The sequence below is a fragment of the Spermophilus citellus genome, assembly GCF_964194105.1.
Source record: "Spermophilus citellus genome assembly, chromosome: 4".
Taxonomy (NCBI): Eukaryota; Metazoa; Chordata; class Mammalia; order Rodentia; family Sciuridae; genus Spermophilus; species Spermophilus citellus.
The window spans coordinates 34,860,228-34,886,339 of NC_138185.1; the positions used below are offsets into that span (position 1 = coordinate 34,860,228).

Here is a 26,112-nt window from a genome sequence, read left to right on the forward strand (position 1 = left end):
GCCAAACAACAGTAATTTCCATATTTTTAAGCGAGAGTACAGGCAGAATTTTCAAAGACATATTTTCCCTTTACACCAGTTCATTTAACTGCTGCTGCTGGTAGGGCTTGGTAATTCTAACAGCCTCTGTGAAAAGAAGTTAACAAGATAGAAAATTTCACAGTGAGTTTCAGGTATTTAGTTTGAAAACACCATTTTGCATTGGACTGAGGGGGACACAGAGCAGCCGTGCAACAGCAAAGCTGTGGATAATGGTTTAAGACGAGTAGACTCTGGCTGTAGTACCCAGGGTAGAAAATAGGATGATGGCCATTTGGCAGACAAAGTGCAGCTTCCCAAAATTAAAATGTTGGCTCATATCCTGAAGTCCAAACTCTTTGTTTCCCAGACACTGGCATCCAAAAATGATTAAAAATGACCCAAATCTGAATCTCCTAGCTTTGACTTCATAATATTTTTTGTCCATTCTAGTTAAAGCTGTGGGAAAAAAGGGTGAAAAAAAAAGTCGTAGGAAGTGTAGTCAGTGTGAATCATGGTTTTCTCAACTGCCTTTTGTGATCTCCTTGATGGATTGACTTTCCAGAGCCTGCTTCAGATTCACAGGTCAAAAAGAGGATGGCTGTTTTAGGAGTAGAATTGGAAAGGCATTCCCCCAACAGTCAATCATTGTGAATCTAACAATTTACCACCTGAACTGAAATCAATACACAGAATAAACGTCAAAGCACATTACTCTGACGTTTACAGTGAGGGGATTTTTATTTTATTTCATTTTATTTTTATTTTTTATTTTTATTTATTTATTTATTTATTTTTGTAATAATGGGGATTGAACCCAGGGGCAGTTTACCACTGAGCAACATCCCAGTCCTTTTAAATTCTGAGACAGGGTCTCTCCAAATTGGCCTGGAACTTGCAATCTTGCATTGAGGGAATGTTTTGACTTTGATTCCATGGAATTTGGAAAGAGGCTGACATGTGCTAATCCAGCTTTATATTTTGAAATGACATTAGAGGGGCATTTAATTCCATCTCTCACTCAGCACAAAAATCCCTTGATACCTCCAAGATGACTTCCTCTTCCATGTGGATTCTTTTCAAATACATGAAGTCATCTCTTGCCCTAACCTATGATCCAGATGGGGATGGGATAGGTTTTGGACAAGCAGTTCAAGGAAATGGTTCTTTCTCAACTTCACCAGTGGATCTATGGGACTCTGCCCAACAGGCCTAAGGTTTCTTGGCCACTGTTCTCACCCCATGGCAGGGAGAGCCTACATTGGCTTAGAAATCCATGGAATCTTCTTTTATCAGTGGTTGCTTAAATGATGTAATTTCTATATATTTTTTAACAGGCTTATTTTGTGTTGGTATGTTTATTAAAGAGTGTGGCACAGAAATACTCTAAACAATAGTAGGATATAAATTTGCTAAGGTTATTATATCCCTGATCCATGCACCCACATGACTGCGTTAGGGTTTAAACAACTACCTCTTCACCATAAACTCATTAAGGTTGGAATTCATCAAAATTTAGATGTTTGTCACATTAAAAAGGAGCATTTCCTTTTTCTTTTAATTGCTTTAACAGCAACAACAAAACAAAAAAAAACCCTCTGTGTTAATCCTCTTTCTGTTACTATAACAATTACCCAAGCTAGTAAGTTTATAAAGAGAAAAGTGTATTTTGGTGCTCACAGTTTTGGAGGTTTCAATTCATTATCCACTGGCCCATTGCTTTGAGCCTGTAGTGACACAGACATCATGGTGGAAATGTGTGATGGAGTAAAACTGCTCACCTCATGGCCAGAAGTGAAAAAGAGAAAAAGAAGGGGACTGAGGTCCTCATATCCCCTTCAAGGACACATCCCCAAGGACCTGAAGACCTCCCATGAGGCCCCACCTCTTAAAGGTTCCACACCCCCAATAACACATGGGCAGGAAACCTAGCCTTCAACACACTAGGTATGGGGGGATGTTCAAGAGAGATCCAGACTATTGCAACCATCATGAAGATCTTAGTATCACTCAGTTGATGGATCTTTTTAATTTGATCCATTTGTCCAAGTATTGCTTTTGTAGCAGTGAGCTCAGCTTAGGGCACATGTGGACATCTGAATTCCTGGAAAGAGCATCAGTAGAGGCTGCTGAAAATAAGGGAAGTTCTGGAAAGGAGATGAGGCTAGTAATACCACCAGATTACCATGGAAGGGAGAACATAAGAGCAAAAAAATACAAATAAAGTCTAAAGACAGTAGGTGGAAGAGTAGCCCAGAGTGGAAGAGGATTCATAGCTGAAGGTGGGATTTAAGTTCTAGAGAGGGTAAGAAAGGTGAAACTCATGATATGGATAGAGTTTGGAGACCAGATACTCACAAAAGAATTTTACTACCATATTTGATGTAGATTCCATATTTTAGGCCATTTATAGAAATTTAGTAGCTAAGAAATGGTGATAACAAGCATTTTTTTTTCTTTTTAAAAGAAATTTGGCCACAGGAAGGTGTAGTATAGGTGCCAAAAATAGCAGTGTTTCATCCTAAGTCTCCTCTTTAAAACTTCAGGACATAGTAATTAATTTGATGACATTGGAAGTTTTGTCCACAAATTCTGATTTGGGTTTTTCATGTAATGGCCAGAGTTAAATACTACTTTGTTTCCCATTTTACCTCAGGGGTTGTTTTAAAATAGGGCAAAATAAAAATAAAAATAGGTTTAATGGTTTAATTATACTTGCAATTTTATCAGTATTAAACATAGGTAGTTACATTAATTTGGTCACTACAGATAGTTCCCAAATAGCATATTAAGACAACGAATTTAATGGAGCAAGTGGCTGGATCTTAATTTTTTTCTTCTTTTTTTCTCTTTTCTTTATTTTCTCTCTCTCTTCCTCTCCCTCCCTCCTTCCTCTTTTTTTCAATAGTTCCAGGGATCAAACCCAGGTCCTCACATATAATAAGCAAACTCTCTACCACTGAGCTATGTCCCCCAGCCCTGGAGATACACACACACACACACACACACACACACACACACACACACACAAACACATAAATTTTTTTTAACAAACACAATTTTCCTTTATTAGATTTAGAACACTCTGAAAATAAATCAAAGACTTTTAAACAGTGATTTTTAAAAAAAAATGTGAACCAATATTTTACAAGGGCATTAAGGGAATATGGATTCACTTTTCTTTTGGATAATATAAAGTATTTTCTGATTGTGGGGCTGAGGATAATGTCTGTCTTCAGGTAATTTTGAGGAAAGAAACTGGAAGTCGAGAATCATATGGACTTTTCCTTTACTGAGGCAAATCTTAGTTTTGGCTTAATTTCCTCTGATTAAAGTAATTTAAATACAGATCCAGGAAAAGATTATTATTTTTTTCTCATTTTGGCTGCAAGCTTTATGTTTAGGATGTTTTATGAACTTAGGGAACTTTGGTCATGTCAGTGAAGGTGTGGATTCACGTCCTCAGGTTTAAGTTCTTGTTCTCGAAGATTTGAGGGACTCTAAGCTTCACCACATTTTGTTAGTTGGGTGAGAATTTCTAACTTTAAGAGAATATGTAAAAATTGCATTGATGTTGGATACCCTTATAGAAAGAGCTTTGGGAAGGCAGTGGGTCAATGCTGCCTGCATGAGCATTTAGGGCTGGTGCTCATTCCTCCTAACTGCAAGACAGCCTGGTTCTCTTGCCCAATAATAATGTCATCCTCCTGGTCTCCAGGTCAGCCTGTTGACATCTTTCTAGAGTCTTTGAAACTTGCCTGCAGTCTTGTAGCATTTTGGAATCTCCCAGGTCAATCTTTTTCCCTGAAGAAACAAAATAATTGATTGCAGACTCAAGGACCTAAGCAATTTTCAGTAACATTGCTTATTAATACTGACACTTGGTGGGAGAGGGCAAGAACTTGTCTAACAAGGGTCAGGGAATTTAGTTAAAGAAGCTGAGTTTTTGCTCTGCATTTCCCAGCCTGGCTTGAATTAGAAGTTAGAGACATTTGCTAAAATAATATACAATGTGAATTCTTGGGAATCTCTTCACTTCCAGCTCTTTGACCTCTGGTATCCTTCCCATTGTCACTAGACTGTGTTAGTGTGAGGAATGTTATTCAGTTTCTGTATAAACCATGGAAGCAAACACACTTTAAAATAATCCAGGGAAAGCACACATTTTATGAAATGGACAATTATGTAAAGGCTGTTGACCTTACAAGGATTTTGCAAGTGTTTGACATCCTGGAAGTGTGTTGAGGAGTTGTTCTAGAAGTGCCACCATGTCATTACTCTGTCAGTTGCTTGTCAATAGGCAATAGAAATGCATTATTTTCTGTTTTATTTGAACCCATCTGAATGTGGCTTTCATTTTAGTAAATAAAATATGTTTCAGGAAGTACAGGCATGGTTTTTAAATAACATCTACATTTATAGATTATAACCTATTAACATTACCATTATGGCCCAAATCATGTTTAATCAAACGAATAGAGCTTGGAGAGATCAGAAAAAAAATGAATGGGTCATCCTTTGTATTTCACTGACTTGGAAGCAGAGGCTCAGGAAGGTTTAGGGGCTTCCTCAAAGTTACACAACTAGCTGGGACAGGGCTGGGACTAGAATCCAAGTCATCTATCTCAGATTGGCCCTCTGTCTCCATTCCAGAAGACTGAACAGGTCAGATTCATTTACTATTAATGGTGGACACAGTGTAATGTATAATTAAGGTCAGGCCCATTTTTTTAAGGTATAGTGAAATTATGTATAGAACTGTAAAATTTATATGTGTCTAATTCACTTTTCTAACGCAGGTTAGAAGATTTATCTGGAGTTGTGTGAACATGGGTCCTGGTGTCTAAAGTGAAGGGAATGGACTCAGTTTCCATCTCTGCTGATCTATCAAGCAAAGCCAAAGACAGTCCTGATACTACCCCTAACTTTTAAGTACACTCTCCTACGGTGATGGAGCCATTCCCTTTAGCCTTCTTGAGGATTTTTTTGTGAACTGTTTGTCTGAACCTGGAACCAAAATTAATATAAGGCTGGTTAACAAGAGAAAATCATGGTGTTTTCTTCTTTGCTTTCTTTCTTACTCTCACCCTGGTGTTGGAGACGGAACCCAGGGGTACTCTACCACCAAGCTACATCTCCAGCTCTTTTTATTTATTTATTTTTTTATTTTGAGATAATCTCACTAAATTACCCAGGCTGGACTTTAACTGTGATCCTCCTGTCTCAGCCTCCTGTGTTGCGGGGATTGCAGGTGTATACCATTGTGTCTGGCAAGTTTTAATAATTTTTCCATCTTCACAGAAACTTCCATAAGAGAGTGAATTGGAAAGAAATGACCTAGTTTTTAAACAAAGGGCAATAAAGTTTTGAAGGAATGGTGAGACAAATAGATCTCTGAACTAGAATAGTAAATTGTATGGATGTCACTAACAGACACCAGGAAGGGTATAAAAGAGAGTGTGAGATAAGGGTTACTCCAACGTGTTTATTTATTCAGGCTCATTACAGCCCCAAATTGCCTATCTCTGGCGATCGGGGTTATTTTCCAGACTTGTTATGAAGAGGAACCCCTTCCTAAAAGAATCTTCATGGTTTTCTGCATGTCAGAAAAGACAGGCCAAATAGCCCTTTCCAAAGTTCTAGATCCTTTAGTCATTTTGGCTTAAAGTAATTCATTCTATTTTGAGATGGCACATCCTTAACTCTTTCACTTACTCACATAAACCAAGTTGCACAATTTCCCACCAAACCTGAGCCAGGTGTGGTAATGCATGCCTGTAACCCCAGTGACTTTAGGCTGAGTTCAAGTCCAGCTTCAGCAACTTAGAGAGGTCCTAAGCAACTTAGCAAGACACTATCTCAAAATAAAAAATAAAAGTGGCTGGGGATATGGCTCAGTGGTGACTATTAAAGTGTCCCTGGATTCAATCCCCAGTACCAAAGAGGGAGAGGGAGAGGGAGAGAGAGAGAGAAGGAGAGAAAGAAGGGAGGGGGAGGGAAGAAAAGGGAAGGGAAAGGAAGGAGGGAGGGGAGGGGAAAGAAGATCAACTCTAGAGAGAGGAAAATTAAAAAGATAACACTTCTTCCATGAAGTAACTGGTGAGTTAAAGAATTTTGCATTCTTTCCTTTCACACTGATTGAATTTTTATGCATTAAAAAAAAGAGAGAGGAATATGTCAAAAGGGGTGGTACATGCCTATAATCCCAGTGACTCAGGAGACTGAGGCAGGAGAATTACAAGTTTGAGGCTAGCCTTAATAACTTTGCAAGGCCCTGTCACAAAATAAAAAATAAACAGGGCTGGGGGTGTAGATCAGTGGTTAAGCACCCTAGGGTTCAATCTCTGGTAACAAAAATAAAAATAAAACAGGAAAAAAGTTTTGGGATTTTTTTAAAAAGAATTTGCATAGATTAAATTAAAAAATCATCCTCCCCCAACCTTAAATTCTGTATATATATATTTTTTCTCACCCCCTCTATTATCTGAGTTCCATCTTCATCCCATGTTTAAACTTCTGAGGACTTCAGGTAAAAACATGTTGAAAAGAGAGAACTATCTTTGTGTGAGGTTAGATTTCTTTGACCAAAAGTTATCTTCAGGCTATGGAGTAGTACCCTTTTATATATGAACATACAAAGGCTGTTGGTTTCTGATACCTTCTAATTCAAAAACCCAAGGAGAGATATTTTATTTTCTCCATATATGGGCTGGACTCCGTTCCAATATGCATGTCTTGTACTTTAATCCTCATCTTATGACTCCTGTATAATAATAGCAATGACCTATTTATAAAATAGCTTGGAGAATGTTTAACTACAGGAATCTTGATTAAATTTAATAGCTCATTGTGTGTGTATGTTTATTTCAGTAAGAAAATTGTTATTAAAATAAAGGATCCTTTGAGTCCTTGAATTTGTGCCTGCTCCTGTCTAAGCCCTTTCCCTATTTTTGTGAAGTCATGTCTTGCAGTCCTCAGACTGACTCCACATCACGCGTGAGGCAACCTTCAGAAAGATTATCCAAGCAAAGAAAAAAATAAAAATCTTTCCTTTGAAATAGTCTGTTAATTAAGGCAAAATTGGGCCTCTAAAGAGAAGATTTCTCTCTTGACATGTATGATGTGTGGTAGTGATGTTTTGCCTAATAATTTTGGCAGAGCCAGTCCAAGGGCAAATGAAGGGCAAAGTAAAATATGGAGGTCTGGGCCCAAGAGAAAGAAGAGAATCTTAGCAGCAGGCTAGGGGTCACCTTTTAAAAGTCAGTCTCTAGAGATGTCAACTACGTACCCCATAAGGACTTGTGCAGGGTACAGCCCCACCCTCAAGAACCCAGATGCCAATCTGAGCAGTTCCCACTGGCAGTCAGTGGTCAGAGTTACGGACTGAGTTATGAGGCATAGAGGGGTGGGAATGGGAGGTGCAGCTTAGAAGTGGTTCATAGGCCCAATCAGACGGCAGAGCCAAGTAAAGAATGGAAACTCACTCTGCAGACTGGGTTCCAGGCAAACTGCTGGGTTTCCTCTTTTGGAAACAGGACTGGGAATAGCATTTGAGATTCTGGAGGGGAGAACGAATGCCCGCGAAAACGGTGCTGAAATGTGCATTTGGATAACACGAGGAACATTTGCTCTGCTGTGCCTCATTTTGTTTTGGGGGTTGGTTGGGAACTCCTCCAGAATGAAATATTATCTCATTTATCCTTTCATTCGTTTATTGCTTATGGACCACCCACTACTAGGACACTAATAGCGAATGAGGTCCCATTCTCTACAGAGTTCACTGTTTAGTGGAGATACGGATCAACAAATATCTGTTTACAATGAAAGGAGAGTACTACAGAGGGAAGTACAGGGTTTCTACGTAAAAATACGGAAGTGGTACCTAACTCAGTGTCTCTAAATGGATAACTAGTAAATCACCAAGTAAGGAGAGATTGTGGAATGAGGGACGAGGAATGTATAAATGGCTCAGTATTTGGGTCAATGAATTTGTCTGAAAAGTTCAGAGAGAAGTACAGGGAGAAGTGGTGACGGATGATACTGCTTTCCCAGGTGGCCAGGACATGATTCTTGTAGAACTCCTTGGTTTCAACATATTCTTTCTTTTCTTCTCCTTTGGTAAATGCAGCTCCTTAAACTTAAGGGAGTTTTGCAGGTTGAATCATCATTTGGTGTTTTCCCTGATGTTTGCCTTATGTGCGCTGTACTTTGAGAATCACTAATTTAAGGCAAGCCTGTGAGGCCTAATTCTCTGTTTTGCTCCTAGACTCCTGGTGTGCATTTTCACCTTAATCATCCAGAACTTTCCACCTAGAGTTTGAACCATGTTCTAGTGAACAAGAAACTAAAGCTGAGGGAGAGGTTAACCCACACCTCCATTCCTGTGGTCCCCATTATCATGTACCCAGGCTTTCCAAGAACAAAGGCTTCTCTGGCCAGGAGCCCTGGGTTAAGAACACCCTGAAACAAGAGCCCAAAGAGACTTCCATTTGTGTTCTCTCTCTAAAACTGTAGCTAATCTTTGCATGTTGCTTTTAGTTTTCTGTCTCTCCCAGACCTGGTCAGAACACCCCTACCAACCACAAACCTTTGATGAGTAAGGAAAGATATTACTGTTTATTCCTTGCAATATGTTTCTAGGTATTCACTATATTCAATTTAAGGTGGTTCTCTAAGTACCCCAGATATTGAAGCATGTTTTAGACACTGTTTGCAAAATCCTGGTATAATGAAGCCTGTGGTATCACCATAAATATCACCTAATAAATTTACATAAGCAATTTTTATAAATATTTTTATTCATATATTTTTTAAAATTGTTATATTTAGCCAAGCACAGTGGTGGATGTCTGTAATCCCAGGGACTTGGGAGGTTGAAACAGGAAGATTGCAAGTTGGAGGCCAGCTTGAGCAATTTAGCACGTCTCAAAATATAAAGTCAAAAGGGTCGAGGATGGAGCTCTGTGATAGAGCATACTTGGGTTCAATCCCTAGTATTACACACACAAAAAATTAATTATTACATTTAGAGAAAGTTACACTTACCTTGTATCATGATTAGCACTGAAAGGGGGAGACCAGCAGTGGATATGTTTACTTTCTGCTTTCATGTGATTTGTATTTTCATAATAAACTCCAGGAAATTATTTTGAATCAGGTGGTAATTTCTAATAGATTAATCATGGCTAAAGCTATTGATTTCTTATAATCTAGAATTGATGAAAAAATGCAGGGGAAGGTGGTTCCTAGCTGTAATCCCAGCCACTCAGGAAGCTGAGGGAGGAGGCTGGCAAGTTTGAGGTCAGCCTCCACAATGTAGCAAGACCCCATCTAAAAGTAAATAGGGGTGGGCACAATGGTGCACTCCTATAATCTCAGCAATTTAGGATCACAGTTCTAGGACAGCCTGAACAGCTTAGTGAGACTATGTCTCAAAAAGAAAAAATAGAGAAAGAAAAAAAAAGTGCTGAGAATGCACCTCAGTGGTAAAGGGCCCCTGGGTTCAATTCCCAGTATAAAACACACACACACACACACACACACACACACAACTTCAGACTTATTGAGAAACTAATTCTAGCACCACCATAATCAGTCTTACTTCCAAATATAATAATAGCAGAGATCTTGGAGTTAATAAATAATTTTAATCAGAGTTACCAGGAAACTCTTTACTAAGTAGTGAATAAGAATCAGTCACAACTGGTATGTATGTACACTCAGGTTTTAAATTCTGAAAGGATAAGAACATTTTATAGCTTTATTAGTCTCTTCTTGCCCTTTTCTCTTGCTTGGAATTCTGGTGGAAAACATAGACATTGTTTAAAAACTGATATTTATTTTTTTATTTATTTTTTTTTAAAAAACTGATATTTATGAACAGGACTTTTTTTGTCGTTGTGTTTTTGGGTTTTTTTAAAATATTATGCTGCTTTTACTTTAGAAAACATTTTTCCCCCTGAAAAACAAACACTGTAATTTTCTATATTTTAGAATATAAAAAAGTATTAAGATAAAAATCATCTAAAATTCCATCGCCAAAAGTGATACTGTTTGTATTTTGTTAGCCTTTCTCTTCTGTAAGAAAAAAAAGTGTGTGCTAAATGGTTGCTTATATAAGCTATACACACACACACACACACACACACACACACATACACACACACATATAAAACAAGTAGCCATTTGGATCATACTTGCTTTTGTATTTGCTTAACACATATTGACAGTAGTTTTATTTGCCTGAGAAAAGCTGTGAATATTTTTAGAAACTCCTCTAAAGTTGCTGTTGTTAAGCAAATAACTATTCCTTTATATCATTATTTTCAGTAAGCATAAGAATACTTAGATGGCAGAGTGTATTTAACTGATTGCTTAGTTATGCTTATGTAAGGCCCATATTTTACTACCATAAAAAGCACAACAGTATCATTGTTCATAGATTTTGTGGGCATTTACTTAAGCTAAATCCTGCTGGTACAATTACTAAGTCAGGATATGGGCTTTTCAAGGCTATATAAATGAATTGCAGAATTCTTTTTTCACCAGAGTAGACTAGAATGCTCTCCCTCCCCAACTCCCAGCAGCATTACCTACAATCATTTTCTGTGCTCCCTATTTGCTTTTTGAAAAGCTTATTGAATGACTTGAAGAAAATGGAGGCATTTTTAGGAAATAGGGAAAATGATCATTAATGGTGCGATATATCAGTGTCAAATAAGATTTTTACTTGAGGTAAAGCCATTTGTTTAAAAGCTCTGGATGACCTGATAATGGACTGTTGATCTGTTTTTAGAAAGACAAGGATATCCTCTTCAAAGATGGAAGAGCAAGATATTGAAATGTGTTTGATAGAGCCAACTAATTTACTTTCAGTCAGTGGAAATTTTATCCCAACTTTCTGTGTTCTTGAAAACAATCTTGGTTATTCTCATCCTGGGGTCATTTGAGGTCATGGGTTATTTGGTTTAATGGGATTTGCATGGTTAGATGGGGAAGGGATTATTTCATTATGGAACTTCTTTGTGGGTAGGTTAAAAGTAAAAGATAAAAGTTACACTTAATAAAATTCATAACTTGGCATGGTGCATTTTTATCCAATTGAAAGCTATATGTTAGTGGAAGCAAATGCTTTTTCAAATGAATTCATTAGTTTGCAAATAGAAATAAAAAAATGGAGACTGTCTTGGTTGACTTGGGAGAAGCTTCAGGGTTTATTTAAAATTTATATTTATTGCTAAGAGGCAGAGTTATTAAAAAAGATTTGGAACTCGGGGAAGTATATACTTCAGAAATAATATCTTTACAGTTCAATGGGGTTTCAGACTAGAAGGGCAGAATGTTGAGAAGTCATTTCTAGATTCCATTTAATTCTGGACTTTTCTTTCCATCTTCTTTTTTATTTTTTATTTTTTAAAATTTTTTTATTGTTGGTTGTTCAAAACATTACATAGTTCTTGACATATCATATTTCACACTTTGATTCAAGTGGGTTATGAACTCCCATTTTTACCCCGTATACAGATTGCAGAATCACATCAGTTACACTTCCATTGATTTACATATTGCCATACTAGTGTCTGTTGTATTCTGCTGCCTTTCCTATTCTCTACTATCCCCCCTCCCCTCCCCTCCCCTCCCCTCTTCTCTCTCTACCCCCTCTACTGTAATTCATTTCTCCCCCTTGTATTATTTTTCCCTTTCCCCTCACTTCCTCTTGTATGTAATTTTGTATAACCCTGAGGGTCTCCTTCCATTTCCATGCAATTTCCCTTCTCTCTCCCTTTCCCTCCCACCTCTCATCCCTGTTTAATGTTAATCTTCTTCTCATGCTCTTCGTCCCTACTCTGTTCTTAGTTACTCTCCTTATATCAAAGAAGACATTTGGCATTTGTTTTTTAGGGATTGGCTGGCTTCACTTAGCATAATCTGCTCTAATGCCATCCATTTCCCTCCAAATTCTATGATTTTGTCATTTTTTAATGCAGAGTAATACTCCATTGTGTAAAAATGCCACATTTTTTTTTTATCCATTCATCTATTGAAGGGCATCTAGGTTGGTTCCACAGGCTTGCTATTGTGAATTGTGCTGCTATGAACATCGATGTAGCAGTGTCCCTGTAGCATGCTCTTTTTAGGTCTTTAGGGAATAGACCCAGAAGGGGAATAGCTGGGACAAATGGTGGTTCCATTCCCAGCTTTCCAAGAAATCTCCATACTGCTTTCCAAATTGGTTGCACCAATTTGCAGTCCCACCAACAATGAACAAGTGTACCCTTTTCCCCACATCCTAGCCAGCACTTGTTGTTGTTTGACTTCCTAATGGCTGCCAATCTTACTGGAGTGAGATGGTATCTTAGGGTGGTTTTGATTTGCATTTTTCTGACTGCTAGCGATGTTGACCATTTTTTCATGTACTTGTTGATTGATTGTATGTCCTCCTCTGAGAAGTGTCTGTTCAGGTCCTTGGCCCATTTGTTGATTGGGTTATTTGTTATCTTATTATCTAATTTTTTGAGTTCTTTGTATACTCTGGATATTAGGGCTCTATCTGAAGTGTGAGGAGTAAAGATTTGTTCCCAGGATGTAGGCTCCCTATCTACCTCTCTTATTGTTTCTTTTGCTGAGAAAAAACTTTTTAGTTTGAGGAAGTCCCATTTGTTTATTCTAGTTATTAACTCTTGTGCTATGGGTGTCCTGTTGAGGAATTTGGAGCCCGACCCCACAGTATGTAGATTGTAGCCAACTTTTTCTTCTATCAGATGCTGTGTCTCTGATTTGATATCAAGCTCCTTGATCCATTTTGAGTTAACTTTTGTGCATGGCGAGAAAAAGGGATTCAGTTTCATTATGATGCATATGGATTTCCAGTTTTCCCAGCAGCATTTGTTGAAGATGCTATCCTTTCTCCATTGCATGCTTTTAGCCCCTTTATCAAATATAAGATAGTTGTAGTTTTGTGGATTGGTTTCTGTGTCCTCTATTCTGTACCATTGGTCCACCCACCTGTTTTGGTACCAGTACCATGCTGTTTTTGTTACTATTGCTCTGTAGTATAGTTTGAAGTCTGGTATCCATATACCGCCTGATTCACACTTCCTGCTTAGCATTGTTTTTGCTATTCTGGGTCTTTTATTTTTCCATATGAATTTCATGATTGCTTTCTCTATTTCTACAAGAAATGCTGTTGCGATTTTGATTGGCATTGCATTAAACCTATAGAGAACTTTTGGTAATATTGCCATTTTGATGATGTTAGTTCTATCCATGAACAGGGTATATTTTTCCATCTTCTAAGATCTTCTTCTATTTCTCTCTTTAGGGTTCTGTAGTTTTCATTGTATAAGTCTTTCACCTCTTTTGTTAGGTTGATTCCCAAGTATTCTATTATTTTTGAGGATATTGTGAATGGAGTGGTTGTCCTCATTTCCATTTCAGAGGGTTTGTCCCTGATATACAGGAATGCCTTTGATTTATGCGTATTGATTTTATATCCTGCCACTTTGCTAAATTCATTTATTAGCTCTAATAGTTTCTATGTAGACCCTTTTGGGTCTGCTAGGTATAGAATCATGTCATCTGCAAATAGTGATAATTTAAGTTCTTCTTTTCCTATTTTTATGCCTTTAATTTCTTTCGTCTGTCTAATTGCTCTGGCCAGTGTTTCGAGAACTTTGTTGAACAGAAGTGGTGAGAGAGGGCATCCCTGTCTTGTTCCAGATTTTAGAGGGAATGCCTTCAATTTTCCTCCATTCAGAATGATGCTAGCCTGAGGTTTAGCATAGATTGCTTTTACAATGTTGAGGTATGTTCCTGTTATCCCTAGTTTTTCTAGAGTTTTGAACATAAAGGGATGCTGTACTTTGTCGAATGCTTTTTCTGCATCTATGGAGATGATCATATGGTTCTTAATTTTAAGTCTATTGATGTGGTGAATAACATTTATTGATTTCCGTATATTGAACCAGCCTTGCATCCCAGGGATGAATCCTACTTGATCATGGTGCACAATTTTTTTGATATGTTTTTGAATCCGATTCGCCAGAATTTTATTGAGGATTTCTGCATCTAGGTTCATTAGAGATATTGGTCTGTAGTTTTCTTTCTTTGAAGTGTCTTTGTCTGGTTTAGGAATCAGGGTGATGTTGGCCTCGTAGAATGAATTTGGAAGTTCTCCCTCTTTTTCTATTTCCTGAAATAGCTTGAAAAGTATTGGTATTAGTTCCTCTTTAAAGGTTTTGTAAAACTCTGCTGTATACCCATCTGGTCCTGGGCTTTTCTTAGTTGGTAATCTTCTGATGGTTTCTTCTATTTCCTCAATTGATATTGGTCTGTTTAGGTTGTCTATATCCTCCTGACTCAATCTGGGCAGATCATATGACTTAAGAAATTTATCGATGCCTTCACTATCTTCTATTTTATTGGAGTATAAGGATTCAAAATAATTTCTGATTATCTTTTGTATTTCTGTAGCATCTGTTGTGATGTTGCCTTTTTCATCCCGTATGCTAGTAATTTGAGTTCTCTCTCTTCTTCTCTTCGTTAGCATGGCTAAGGGTCTGCGATTTTATTTATTTTTTCAAAGAACCAACTTTTAGTTTTGTCAATTTTTTCAATTGTTTCTTTTGTTTCGATTTCATTCATTTCAGCTCTGATTTTAATTATTTCTTGCCTTCTACTTCTTTTGCTGTTGTTTTGCTCTTCTTTTTCTAGGATTTAGAGATGAAGTATGAGATCATTTATTTGTTGGTTTTTATCTTTTTTTAAGGAATGAACTCCAAGCAATGAATTTTCCTCTTAGAACTGCTTTCAATGTGTCCCATAGATTCCGATATGTTGTGTCTGTGTTTTCATTTATCTCTAAGAATTTTTTAATTTCCTCCTTGATATCTTCTATAACCCATTGATCATTCAGTAACCTATTGTTCATTCTCCAAGTGATGCAGGATTTTTCCTTTCTTCTTTTATCATTGATTTCCAGTTTCATTCCATTATGATCAGATAGGATGCATGGTATTATCTCAACTCCTTTATAATTTCTAAGAGTTGCCCTGTGACATAATATATGATCTATTTTTGAGAAGGATCCATGTGCTGCTGAGAAAAAAGTGTAACTGCTTGATGTTGGGTGGTATATTCTATATATGTCAATTAAGTCTAGGTTATTAATTGTGTTATTGAGTTCTATAGTTTCCTTGTTCTCCATCTTCTTTTGATTTCACTGAATGGATGTATGTGAAATGACCATTCCTTTCAAATTAGAGCTACCTCTATTGCTTTCCAGATTGGTTTGGCAATTTTCTAGACCTTATAGGAAAGAGGTCCAGCTTCAGTTGGCTGCATGTATATGATATGCTTCCTGGGGCTGCTATTAAAAAAAATCACCACAAACTAGTAGTTGAAAACAGCACCAATTTATTTTGAGGCCAGCAGGTTGAAATCTACGTGCCTCAGAACCACGTTCTCTTCAGACTCTGGCCTCTATTCCTGGCCTCCTCTACTTTCTGGTGGTCCCAACATTCCTGACATGTGACATTTAAGTCACCCTCCATTTCCTCCTTTTCTGTTACTGTCTAATCTTCCTCTGTCTCCCTGATATAAGGACTCTTGTGATGGAAGTTAGTTAGGACCCATTTGGATGATGCAGGATAATGTCTCCATAGAAGATTATTATCACATCTGCAAGGTTTTTTTTTTTTTTTTTTTTTTTTTTTTTTTTTTTTTTTTTTTTTTTTTTTTTTAGTCCTATAAGGTGACATTCACTGCAATTTACTGCAGTTTAGGGTGTGAGCATCTTTGGGGGAGTCATTTATACAGCCTATCATATCCATGTACCTCGAATATGCCTGCTTTCATGTACTGACTTCTATTCATTCTGAACCACAAAATTAAGCATTGTCCAGGGAGGGCAGCTGGGGAAGGGGGGCAATTGTTGACTGAAATTTGATGCAGATTGGCCTAGGAGGTTGTGTATTAAAGGGGGACAGGGCATGTTGATGTTATTAGTTGACCCAGCACATCTGGGACAGGTGGTTTAGTAAATCTTAAGGACCTTTTTATAGATTTAGCAACAGTTTAAAAAGGTTTTTATTAGTACATCAGTTATTCATAATAGTGGGGTTCATTATGTTATAATCATACATGCAGGAAATATCAGTGCTTTCTTTCCCTCCTGCCCTCCTTCTCCCTACTCCCTTATGCTATTCTACTGCTCCTCCTTCTATTTATTTATTTGTTTTTATTGGTGTTTTGCAGATATACATAAAGGTGGAATTTTCGGTGTTATATTTATATATATGCATAGCATAATTTTGTCAGTTTCATTCCTCAGTTCCTCCCCTTCCCAGGGCTTTTCCCTTACCCTCTCTCCCCTTCCTGTACTCCTCTGATTCTTCCTCTTTTTTGTGGGATCTGCCCCCCCCTTTTTTCCTTAGTTGACTCTAGCTTCTACATATGAGAGGAAACACTCAACCCCTGACTTCTTGTGTCTGGCTTATTTCACTTAGCATGATATTCTCCAGTCCCATCCATTTACCAGCAAATGCCATAATTTCATTCTTCTTAATGGCTGAGTAAATGTGGTATAATATACATACACACTGGATTTTTATTCAGTCATTATATATATTTTTAAATCACCTTAGAGGTCTAGTGATACAGCAGGTATAAAGATGCACGGTCAAGCAGCACAAAAACCTGAATGGCTGTGTCACAGGAAAGCAGGGAGCTGAAACTCCAAACCTCGGTTCTTTTGTTCCAGTGATAGAAAAGTTAAAGTCAGACACCAAAAGCCATGCCAGAGAACTTCATTATAAGTGAAAGTAAAGACAAAGTGAAATAAAAGAAAAGTAAAAGCAAAGCAAAGCTTAAACAGAGAGGACGAAAGAGAGAGAGAAAGAGAGAGAGAGAGAATGAATGGTCTGTCTCTAAGCAGAGAACAAAGGAGACAAAGCTGTCTCCAAATTTATTACTGTTTGATGTTTATCAAGAGACCTGGGGACCACTTCTGCACTCTTTGCCAATCAGGTGTGTTCAGCTTCTCCTTCACGTTGGATGGTGGAGTTTTTGACCTTAGTTGGTCCCCTGGAACTGTCATGGTGGCCATGACATGGGGAGCTTCATCAACAAGTCAATCCCATGTTAATGTGAGCATTGGGGTTCATAGCTGGTCAGAAGGTACCTTAGTGCACCTGCTCTACTAAAGGACTCTTCCTTCTCAGACAAATGGAGACACTTACAGCCATAATTCCTAACTTCACATCAACCTCAGTAGACCCTGTCAAGAGTAGTCCCATTAATCCTTTTTTCCTGACATGTTTTATAAATAGCTCCCTTGCTTTTGTTTGTTTTCTACAGATTAACTGCTGTCATTTGATTTCTTAGGATAGTTTGAAGAAGGATCCTAAAGTAATTTAAAGAATGCTTTATGACCTTACCATGCATTTCACTGCTCATTGCTGGCTACAACCTAACAGCTGCCCCTCCTTGGTTGACTTCAGTTGAACTGGTGGGAGACCATCTTCGTGGGTGTTGTGCTTTGTGTTTATGCTGCTTATATATCTGATCGCTCAACAGCCCACCTTGGCTCCTTTGTGCTCCTTCTACTAACTCTTTGAGTGCCTCATCATCTTTTATAGAAGGAGCTCTATGTCATTTATTATGAAATAAGGCCACTTAGGACTCCCCTGCTCTCTGGTTCCCATTCTACCAAGCTCTCTGCTGCCCAGAGTTTTTCCTCTGTAGTCAGTGCAATAACTAACCCCTTCAGTTGCATAAGAATCTAGAAACAATGAGACTATTTAAAAGCCCTTTGGCTCCCTTCCAGTAACTGCTCATGGTGTTTACACTGGAAAAGATGCCGGGCTATCTATCAATTCTTTGACTTTGTAAATCCACCTTGACTTCCTGGGTTCCTCCAGAAGGCTGCTCCCTTCCTCTGTATGCTGAGGTGGTACTCTTGAAGTGGGTGAGGAGGTAATGAAATGCCCTGTGAGTGAAGCTGTACAGGGCAAGCTAGAGGATTAAAAAAGAAGAACTTTTGGCAGGGCCTGGTGAAAGCATTTTGTAATTAGCTGTGGGTGGGGATTTTGGATAATTGCAAAAAGGATATAGTTATATAGAGTGGTCAGCCCGCTGTCCGTCCCCCTGCATACCTTTAAAAAGAAGTATCTGTCCCTTTAACTTTACGTGAAGTCGGTTGAACTTCATTTGTGCCCATTTTTAAATCAGTGACCTGGATTAAACTGTTGTAAACTGTAATTGGCTGGGTCAGGCATTTTTTAATCTGTTGGTCATAGTTGTACCACCTATATAAAACAAGCCAGAGACTGCCTCTAATGCCAAACTCAGGGAAGCATTTCAGAGATATCACAGAAAATAGCTTTCCCTTCCCCAGTTTCAAATTGGGGGGGGAAAAGTGGGGATACTTTAATATCATTTTTTTCCAAAATAACTCTTACCTTGTTTTGAACCCAAAACTCTGGGGCGGGGAGCGGGAGGAGTATTCAAGTGTTCCCAACTTCACCGCAGATCTCCTTTAGAGATCAGCGTCTAAATCCATCACCCTCCAAATCCTAAATCCTTCCATCAGCCTCTGCACCTGCCAGAGTCCTTCACATAATAAGACCATTTTGATGAAATTGGTACCCAAGAGGGAGATGAATATTTTATTTAGCAAGAATAGCAGTGATGTCTGAAAAGCATCATGTACTGGGCACTTAGGTTGGTCCTGGGAGAACCAGAGCTAGACCAGTGAACAATGATGCACGTGGATAAAAGCTTTCTTTTTATCTCTGATATGAGCTTTTTATATCAGATGCCTGTTTTTGCTATTCCTTTGAAAATTAAGCCAAAGAGAAAAATTTAAAGGGATGGCTGGCAAGAACGAGAACATCACAGAACACATAAAGGTCAGCAGAGGAGGGATGTTTTGCCATCGTGTTCTGTAGTCTGCCAAATCAACGAGGCCATCCTTGTTGATTTATTTTATTTTGGTGCTGCAAATTAAACCCAGCACCTCACATGTGGAACATATGTTCAGCCACTGAGCTAAAACTCAGCCCTCACCATCTTGGTTTTTTAAAAAATAATATATATTAAAAAAAAAATATATATATATAATACTAAAAATACATATATATTTTGGTACTAGAGATTGAATCCAAGGACACTTTACCACTGAGATATCCCTGTCCCTTGCATTTTTAAATTTTATTTTTTTCTTTCTTACCATGCTTAGGGCCTCCCTAAATGGCTGAGGCTGGCCTTGAACTGGTGATCCTCCTAGGATTACAGGCATGCACCACTGAGTAGCCTGGCATCATCTTGTTTTCTAATCTGTCTTTTATGCTAACTTTTAGCTGTCCTGTAATTGTTTATTGAGGGTCCATTTTTTCTCTGAAGATCTGTTTTACAGCATGTAATGTATAAAATGATGATTTCCCTCCAGGGTTAAAGCCTGGAAGAAAAGTTGGAAAAGGGAAGAGAACACAAAAGAATGATAATTTATGGACTTATTCTGCATATTTAGAAAAAAAGCCATTTCAGATGCAAGGGGGTAAACATTGGATGGCCACTTGTGTTTTAACATCATACACTAATGAGACATTCTTTTTTCATTTTTAGGTCTTAAATATCATCATGGCCAAACCTTATGAATTTAACTGGCAGAAGGAAGTCCCTTCCTTTTTGCAAGAAGGAGCAGTTTTTGACAGATATGAAGAGGTAAAGAAGTGCTATTAATCTTTTCACTCAAAACATTCTAATAATTATTTAAGCTTAATTATGGTATTGAGCAAATATTCTTTGACAGAAGTAAGAACATCTTGGAGATTCATAAGTTGGAATAGTTAGAGGGAAGTTATGAGATATAATATTAATGATACTCTAATTTATTGATGCTCATCCTGTGCCTCATAGAATCACGACAGTCCTGTAATTTATCATCGAGTGCTCACCAAGTGCAAGACTTACCTTCTAAGCACTTTGTGTGTGTTATTTGCTTAATTTCTCAACAACAACCTTCCAAGGTTGATACTGTTATTCTGGTTTTATGGATGGGTTTCATGGAGTAAGGGTTTTGCTTAAGCTTTTGGTGTCCTTTCCACATAACCTTTCCATTTGTTATAAATGTAGCAGTGCTGGGACTTTGTGCTAGCCATTTACTTTGTTCATTTCATTGCACAGACCTTTGTGACCAAGGCTTTGCGTGCCCCTGCTTCTGTCATTTTTTATTTGTGACCTTACAAGGTGGCAATGGCTCCAGGCTTCCTCCAGAGCTTGGGCTTTGACCAACAATCTGTTTAGCAGGGCAAGAGAGGTGAGGTGAAGGCTCCTTGCCTTGTAAATCTGTTGTCCTTGAATCTGAGAGGACCAGAGGAGGGGTATGTCATGGAATTTATGTTGCCTTTAAGGTAAAGTAAAAGATAAGACTTCCTAAAACCATTTAGAGTCAGAGTTCTTTCCTTTTAAAATCAATACAGTGGCTGTGCTTGGTGGTGCACGCCTGTCATCTCAGCAGTTTGAGGGGTTAAAGCAGGAGGATCACAAGTTTGAAGCCAGCCTGGGCAAATAAGAAAAACTCTGTCCCAAAATGAAAAAATAAAATAAAATAAAATAAAAACAACTGGGGATGTAATTCAGTGGTCAATAGAGCCTCCTGGGCTCAGTCTATAAATATAGTGTGGAAAAAAGAAAGAAAGGAAGGAAGGAAGGGAGGGAGGGAGGGAAAGAAGAAAATAAAAAATATCAGTGAGATGCTTATGTGGCCTGATTAGCCAGCTGTCCCTGAGGTTGATTGTCAGATGCAGAAAGTACCTTTCTGTGAGGAGTTCTAACATGACTGAGGACTGTTGACTTGCTTTTTCCAGCATGTATCATAGATGATGTATATCTAGTTGCTTTTATTTTTGTATTTTTTAATAGTGGACATTGAATCCAAGGACTCACATATGCTAAGCAAGCACTCTACCACTGAGGCTCATCCCCAGACCCTTTAATTTTTTATCTTGAGACAGAGTCTTGCTAAGTTGCCCAAGCGGCCCCACATTTACAATCCTCCCGCCTCAGCCTTGAAGCATCTGGGTTTACAAATGTGAACCACCACACCTGGCTTGATAGCTGCTTTTTAAGTAAACAAATTTGAGCATGCAAAAGGTGAGCAAGATGTGGTCACTATCCTTGTAGTGAAATAAAATATTAAAGAGACACCTATTCATGTATCTGAAACGTTGCCACCAACAGAAAATAAAAGCTAACTTCATTTTGCTATAAGAAGGAACAAAATAATATGCTTCTACCTAGTCATCTTGTTCCTCATCTGTTTAAAATGCTTCCATGACTTTTCCACTCTAGGATAAAGAAAACTCCTCAATAAACTCAAGGCCTTGCATAATTTGCCTTCTATGTAATTAGTACAGAATTGTTTACCTCCAGTTTCATACACGTCCTCTCCATTAACCTTAGCAAACCACTTATAATTCCCTCATAAACTTTTCTATTACATACTTATGTATGCTGCTCTCTCTCCTCCTGAGATGTTCTTTTCTTTTCCTATTAGTTTTATTTGTAAACTTGTTACTGGAAAACTCCTTCTCATCCTTTAGAACCCAGATGAGAAATCTTCACTTTTGGATATATTCCTTGACCCATCCATCAAGAGATATCACATTTGTCCTACCACTAACCTACCCCAACACATATTTCACCTCCTTTGCATTTTATTTAATATTTCTGTCTCTCCGACTGTACTCCACCTTGCTTGAAGTCAAGAACAGTATTTTACTTATCTTTCAGTAATTTATCCGTAAGTAGCTGAATGTCCGTAACTGTAAAACATTGACAATGTCTAGGGTCAAAAAGGGTTTTGCACACAATTCATTCTAAGCTTGTCTGGTTCTTGTTTTTTGTTAGTTCATTTCCTTCCTTTCTTCCTTCTTTCCATCCTCCCTCTCTTCATGACTCACTCTCTCTTTTCTTTTCTTTTTTTTTTTATTTTTTTTTTTATTGGTTATTTATCGCATTACATAGTTCATGATATGGCTCAAGCGGTAGCGCGCTCGCCTGGCATGCTTGCGGCCCGGGTTCGATCCTCAGCACCACATACCAACAGGGATGTTGTGTCCGCCGAGAACTAACTCTCTCTTTTCTTTACGGCTTCCATTTTTGCTGGGAATGGAACCCAGGGCTTTGCACATGCTAAGCAAACATTCTACCACTGAACTGTACCCCTGACTATCCATTTTCTGATGACTCAAATGGGAGAGATGTCTTGATAATCCTTGACAATCCCATGTGTGGATCTGATCATCAACATATTCAAAATATCAGAGTATACTGCATGAAATATTTTTAAATAAAAATGATCACAATCATTATATATAGTTCACACATAATTCAAAGTAAATTATTGCCATTGGCTACTTATATTCACTATATACAACTTGGCAAGGAAGGTCAAAAACTAATTGAGAAGCATATTCAAGTCTTTCTCCCAGGTAAACTATATCTAGTTTGGGTATCACTGTCACCAAGATGACAGCGTATGGAAAAAAAAAAAGTATATATTTTCCCACCCATTGCTAGGCAATAGCTGAGACCTTAAAACAAAATACAGATTAATGAGGAAAAAAAGCATACAAACTTATTTAATGTTTTGTATGACATGGGCACCTTCAGAAATGAAGATTCAGAGGATCAGGGAAACCTGGGTATACTTTTGCTTAGTCTGGTTGGATAGACATACAGAAAAATGACTGGACAAAGGGGATTTGATCAAATAATAAATTGGGAGGAACTTAGCAACTGCAGGATGTTTGTTCAGATTCTTCTCTGCGTCCCCAGGTTCTCAAAGAACATCCCCTTGCATGTAAGGAGGATCCCTCTGGGTCAGCTTGGTTTTTGGGGTTTGCTTCAGGGTAGAGGGTGGTGAGGGAAAAGCCAGAGTGACCTTCTTGCTTCTACTGTTGTTGTCTCAAATGCCAAAGTGCCATATTTTGGGGTAACATCTCCTGAACCCCATCAATGGCCATATTTCTTTAGTATGAGCTGGTGTGCAATGATCTGTTCCAGAATCTGTTCAGTGACCTAAAAGATTTGCAGTTTCCTAAGACAATTTTCCAGGCTTTTGAAATCTACAAGATAGTTTTGAAAATACTGCATAGCATCTAATAATTCAGAGATCAATTGGAAAACATTAAATAAAAACACTGGCTGAGTGTCTCTCCTACTTTAATGTATCCAAACACAGAGAAAAATTAGTTTTCTTTGTAAATAAAGTGAAATATGATTTTATGAACTTTGGTTCAACATTATTTCTTGTTATTTTTTTTGGGGGGCGGTTATTATTTGGCCTTTTGGTTTGAAATGTTATAGAAAGAGATACGTTCATAAAGTTAAACTTATTTTTTTCCGTACGCTGTCATCTTGGTGATAGTGATACCCAACCTAAACACAGCTGATATTTAGAATATGCTGGTTAGCTGTGCTTCCAAAGGCATTTTCTCTTCTTGTAGGTTCCTCTGAAAACAGGTAAAGTTAGGAGGAAGGAAACCTGGAACAAGTATTAAATGTCATGTAGCTAAGCTTTCAACTTTATGGAGTGCGGTTCACCAGGATTTCAAGTAAATAAGTTTTAATTTTATAAACGTTTCTCTTTCTATAACATTTCAAACCAAAATGTCAAATAATATTTCAAGCTGGTTGACGGCCAGCTTTTGTTATTTCCCAATCTTAAAACATGAAATTCATTGAGGCCAGAGCCATTAAAATATTTAGTTGTAAAAACGTAACCACAAAAGGTGTTTCTATAGTTTGTGCATAAATAGTACTAAGAGATGACAGGTGATAGTCTAGGGAAAGAACAGGAATTAGAGAAAACAAAACCCAAGCATCCTGAGTGTCAGAGCAAAGGGACTGTCTTCTGAAGGGGCATAAGTGTGGGTACCATATGGTAATAACTAATGTTATCATTTCGTGTTACCTATCAGATGAACATTTAATTATACCCCTCATATTTGCTTTAAGAATGCAAGGAATTATTTTATGCTGTGGGTGAGCACTCACCAGATCAGGAAAAACAAGTGTTTAATAGCCACTGTTTACATATTTATTTGTTAATTAACATTATTTATTTTTTATTTTAGTGGTAGTACTGGAGATTGAACTGCAGGGCACTCAACCACTGAGCTATATCCCTGGTTCTTTTTATCTTATGAGACAGATTCTTGCTAAGTTGCCTAGGCTGGCCTCAAACCTTGAATTCCTCCTGTCTGTAGTCACTGGGATTACAGGGATGCCTCACTGTGCTGGATTCTTTCTTTCTTTCTTTCTTTCTTTCTTTCTTTCTTTCTTTCTTTCTTTCTTTCTTTCTTACATGTATTGCATTCAAACATTATTTTGTTCTTTCTGTATTACTGAGGAATTCTTTTGAGGCCGACTCTACTACGTATACAACATTTCAGACATTACATATACAACAGTTTGTGTTGCATGCCACTACCAAACCTGTTTTTTCCCCTAATCCTGCTAGAATTACAAGGTTGTGTAAAGGCAAAACTATTTTTTTTTTTTTTTTTTTTGGTGATACTAGTGATTGAATCCAGGGCCCTACACATGCTAGACAACCACTCTGCTTTCCAAGTTACTTTCCTTGTAAGACTCTGTTTTACGCAGCTTTTTCATCAGTGTGACCAAAAGACCTGATAAGAACAACTTAAAGGGGGAAATTTTATTTTGACTCACAGCTTCAGAGGTTCAGTCCATGGTTGGTTCACCCCATAGCTCTGGGCCCAAGGTGAGGCAGAACATCATGGGGAATGGTGTGGATGGGGAAAGAAGGTCAGGAGATGAGAGCCAAGATGCAGAGAAAGAGAGCTCTGCTTACCAGGGACAAAGTACAAACCTGAAAAGCACACCCCCCAGTGACCTGCTTCCTCCAGCCATACCTCACCGGCCCACAGTTACCATCCATGTTAATCCAATCAGAGGATTAATCCCCTGATTAGGTTACAGCCATCAGATCTGATCATTTCCCCTCCAAATTTCTTGCCAATATTTTCTCCAATATTCTTGCCTTTCTCCAATATTCTTGCCTTGTCTCACACAGGAGTTTTGGCAGATTTCCCATATCTAAGCCATAATAGTTTCCCTCTTAAGCCAAGGAAAAAAATTCTAGTCCCTTCTCAATTCTGAGCCCTTTGGGCTCCTTGAACCTGAGACTCTTGTTCCATATTCTCCTGAGCTCTTTCCTCTTGTATCAGTTTATAGGGTAATACGTATACTCAGACAAAATTTAAAAAGAGCTTTATCCTTAAGAAAAAGGCTCCTGTCCTAGGCCAGCATTTTCCCAGCAGAACATTCTTCAGTGTCTGACCTGATCTGAACCTGTGCTGCCCATGACAGCAGCCATTACCCAGGTTTGGCTATTTACTCCTTGAAACGTGGCTAGTGGAAGCAAGGAACTGAGCTTCTTATGACTTCGTTTTAATTAAATTTCAATTTACATAGCTATATGCCTGGATGAGGTAGATAATCACCACAAACTATAACCAGGTTTAAAACTACCATCCTCCTTTTCCCAAAGCAAAGAGATCATTATCAGATCACTTCCTTGCAATCTATAGCTTTCCCCAGCCATTTCTTCTCAGTGGGAGCCAGAACAGAGATTAAGTGTTTTATTGAAGATTTACCTCTATTACCAGTCTCCTCCTGGTATCATAAGTCCCAGCTCTGGCTACCTTTTCTTCTCACTCATGGGACTTTATTGTATCTGAGGTGAGCTGACAAGTCCTTTTCCAATGTCAAGTACAAAAATTACAATAAATATTAATTATATTTATTTATTTATTTATTTACAGTACTGGGAATTGAACCAAGGGAATTTTACCCATTGAGCTTTATCCCCAGACCTTTATATATGTATTTTTATTTTGAGACAGGGTCTCACTAAGTTGCTGAGGCTGGCCTCAAACTTAGCCTCTCGAGTTGCTGAGACCAGCTTTACTTTTGACTCTAGAAGTAGGCAACAAGTCATTCCAGAAAATAGAACAAGGGTACCAAGGAGCCCAGCAGATAAAGTTGGTTTTATACATAGAAAAT

At 38.0% G+C, this 26,112-nt stretch overlaps 1 protein-coding gene across 14 annotated transcripts in view; it reads left to right on the top strand.

Moving 5' to 3' along the window:
* Nucleotides 1–26,112, top strand: part of PLCB4 (phospholipase C beta 4) — a 388,840-nt gene that overhangs the window by 205,454 nt on the left and 157,274 nt on the right. For all 14 annotated transcript variants that reach the window (XM_081291654.1, XM_081291650.1, XM_081291653.1 and 11 more), the window contains one exon: nucleotides 19,642–19,740. In XM_081291654.1, coding sequence (XP_081147780.1) covers nucleotides 19,657–19,740 — 84 coding nt within the window. In that variant the 5' untranslated portion in view covers nucleotides 19,642–19,656. The remainder of the gene's footprint in view (nucleotides 1–19,641; nucleotides 19,741–26,112) is intronic.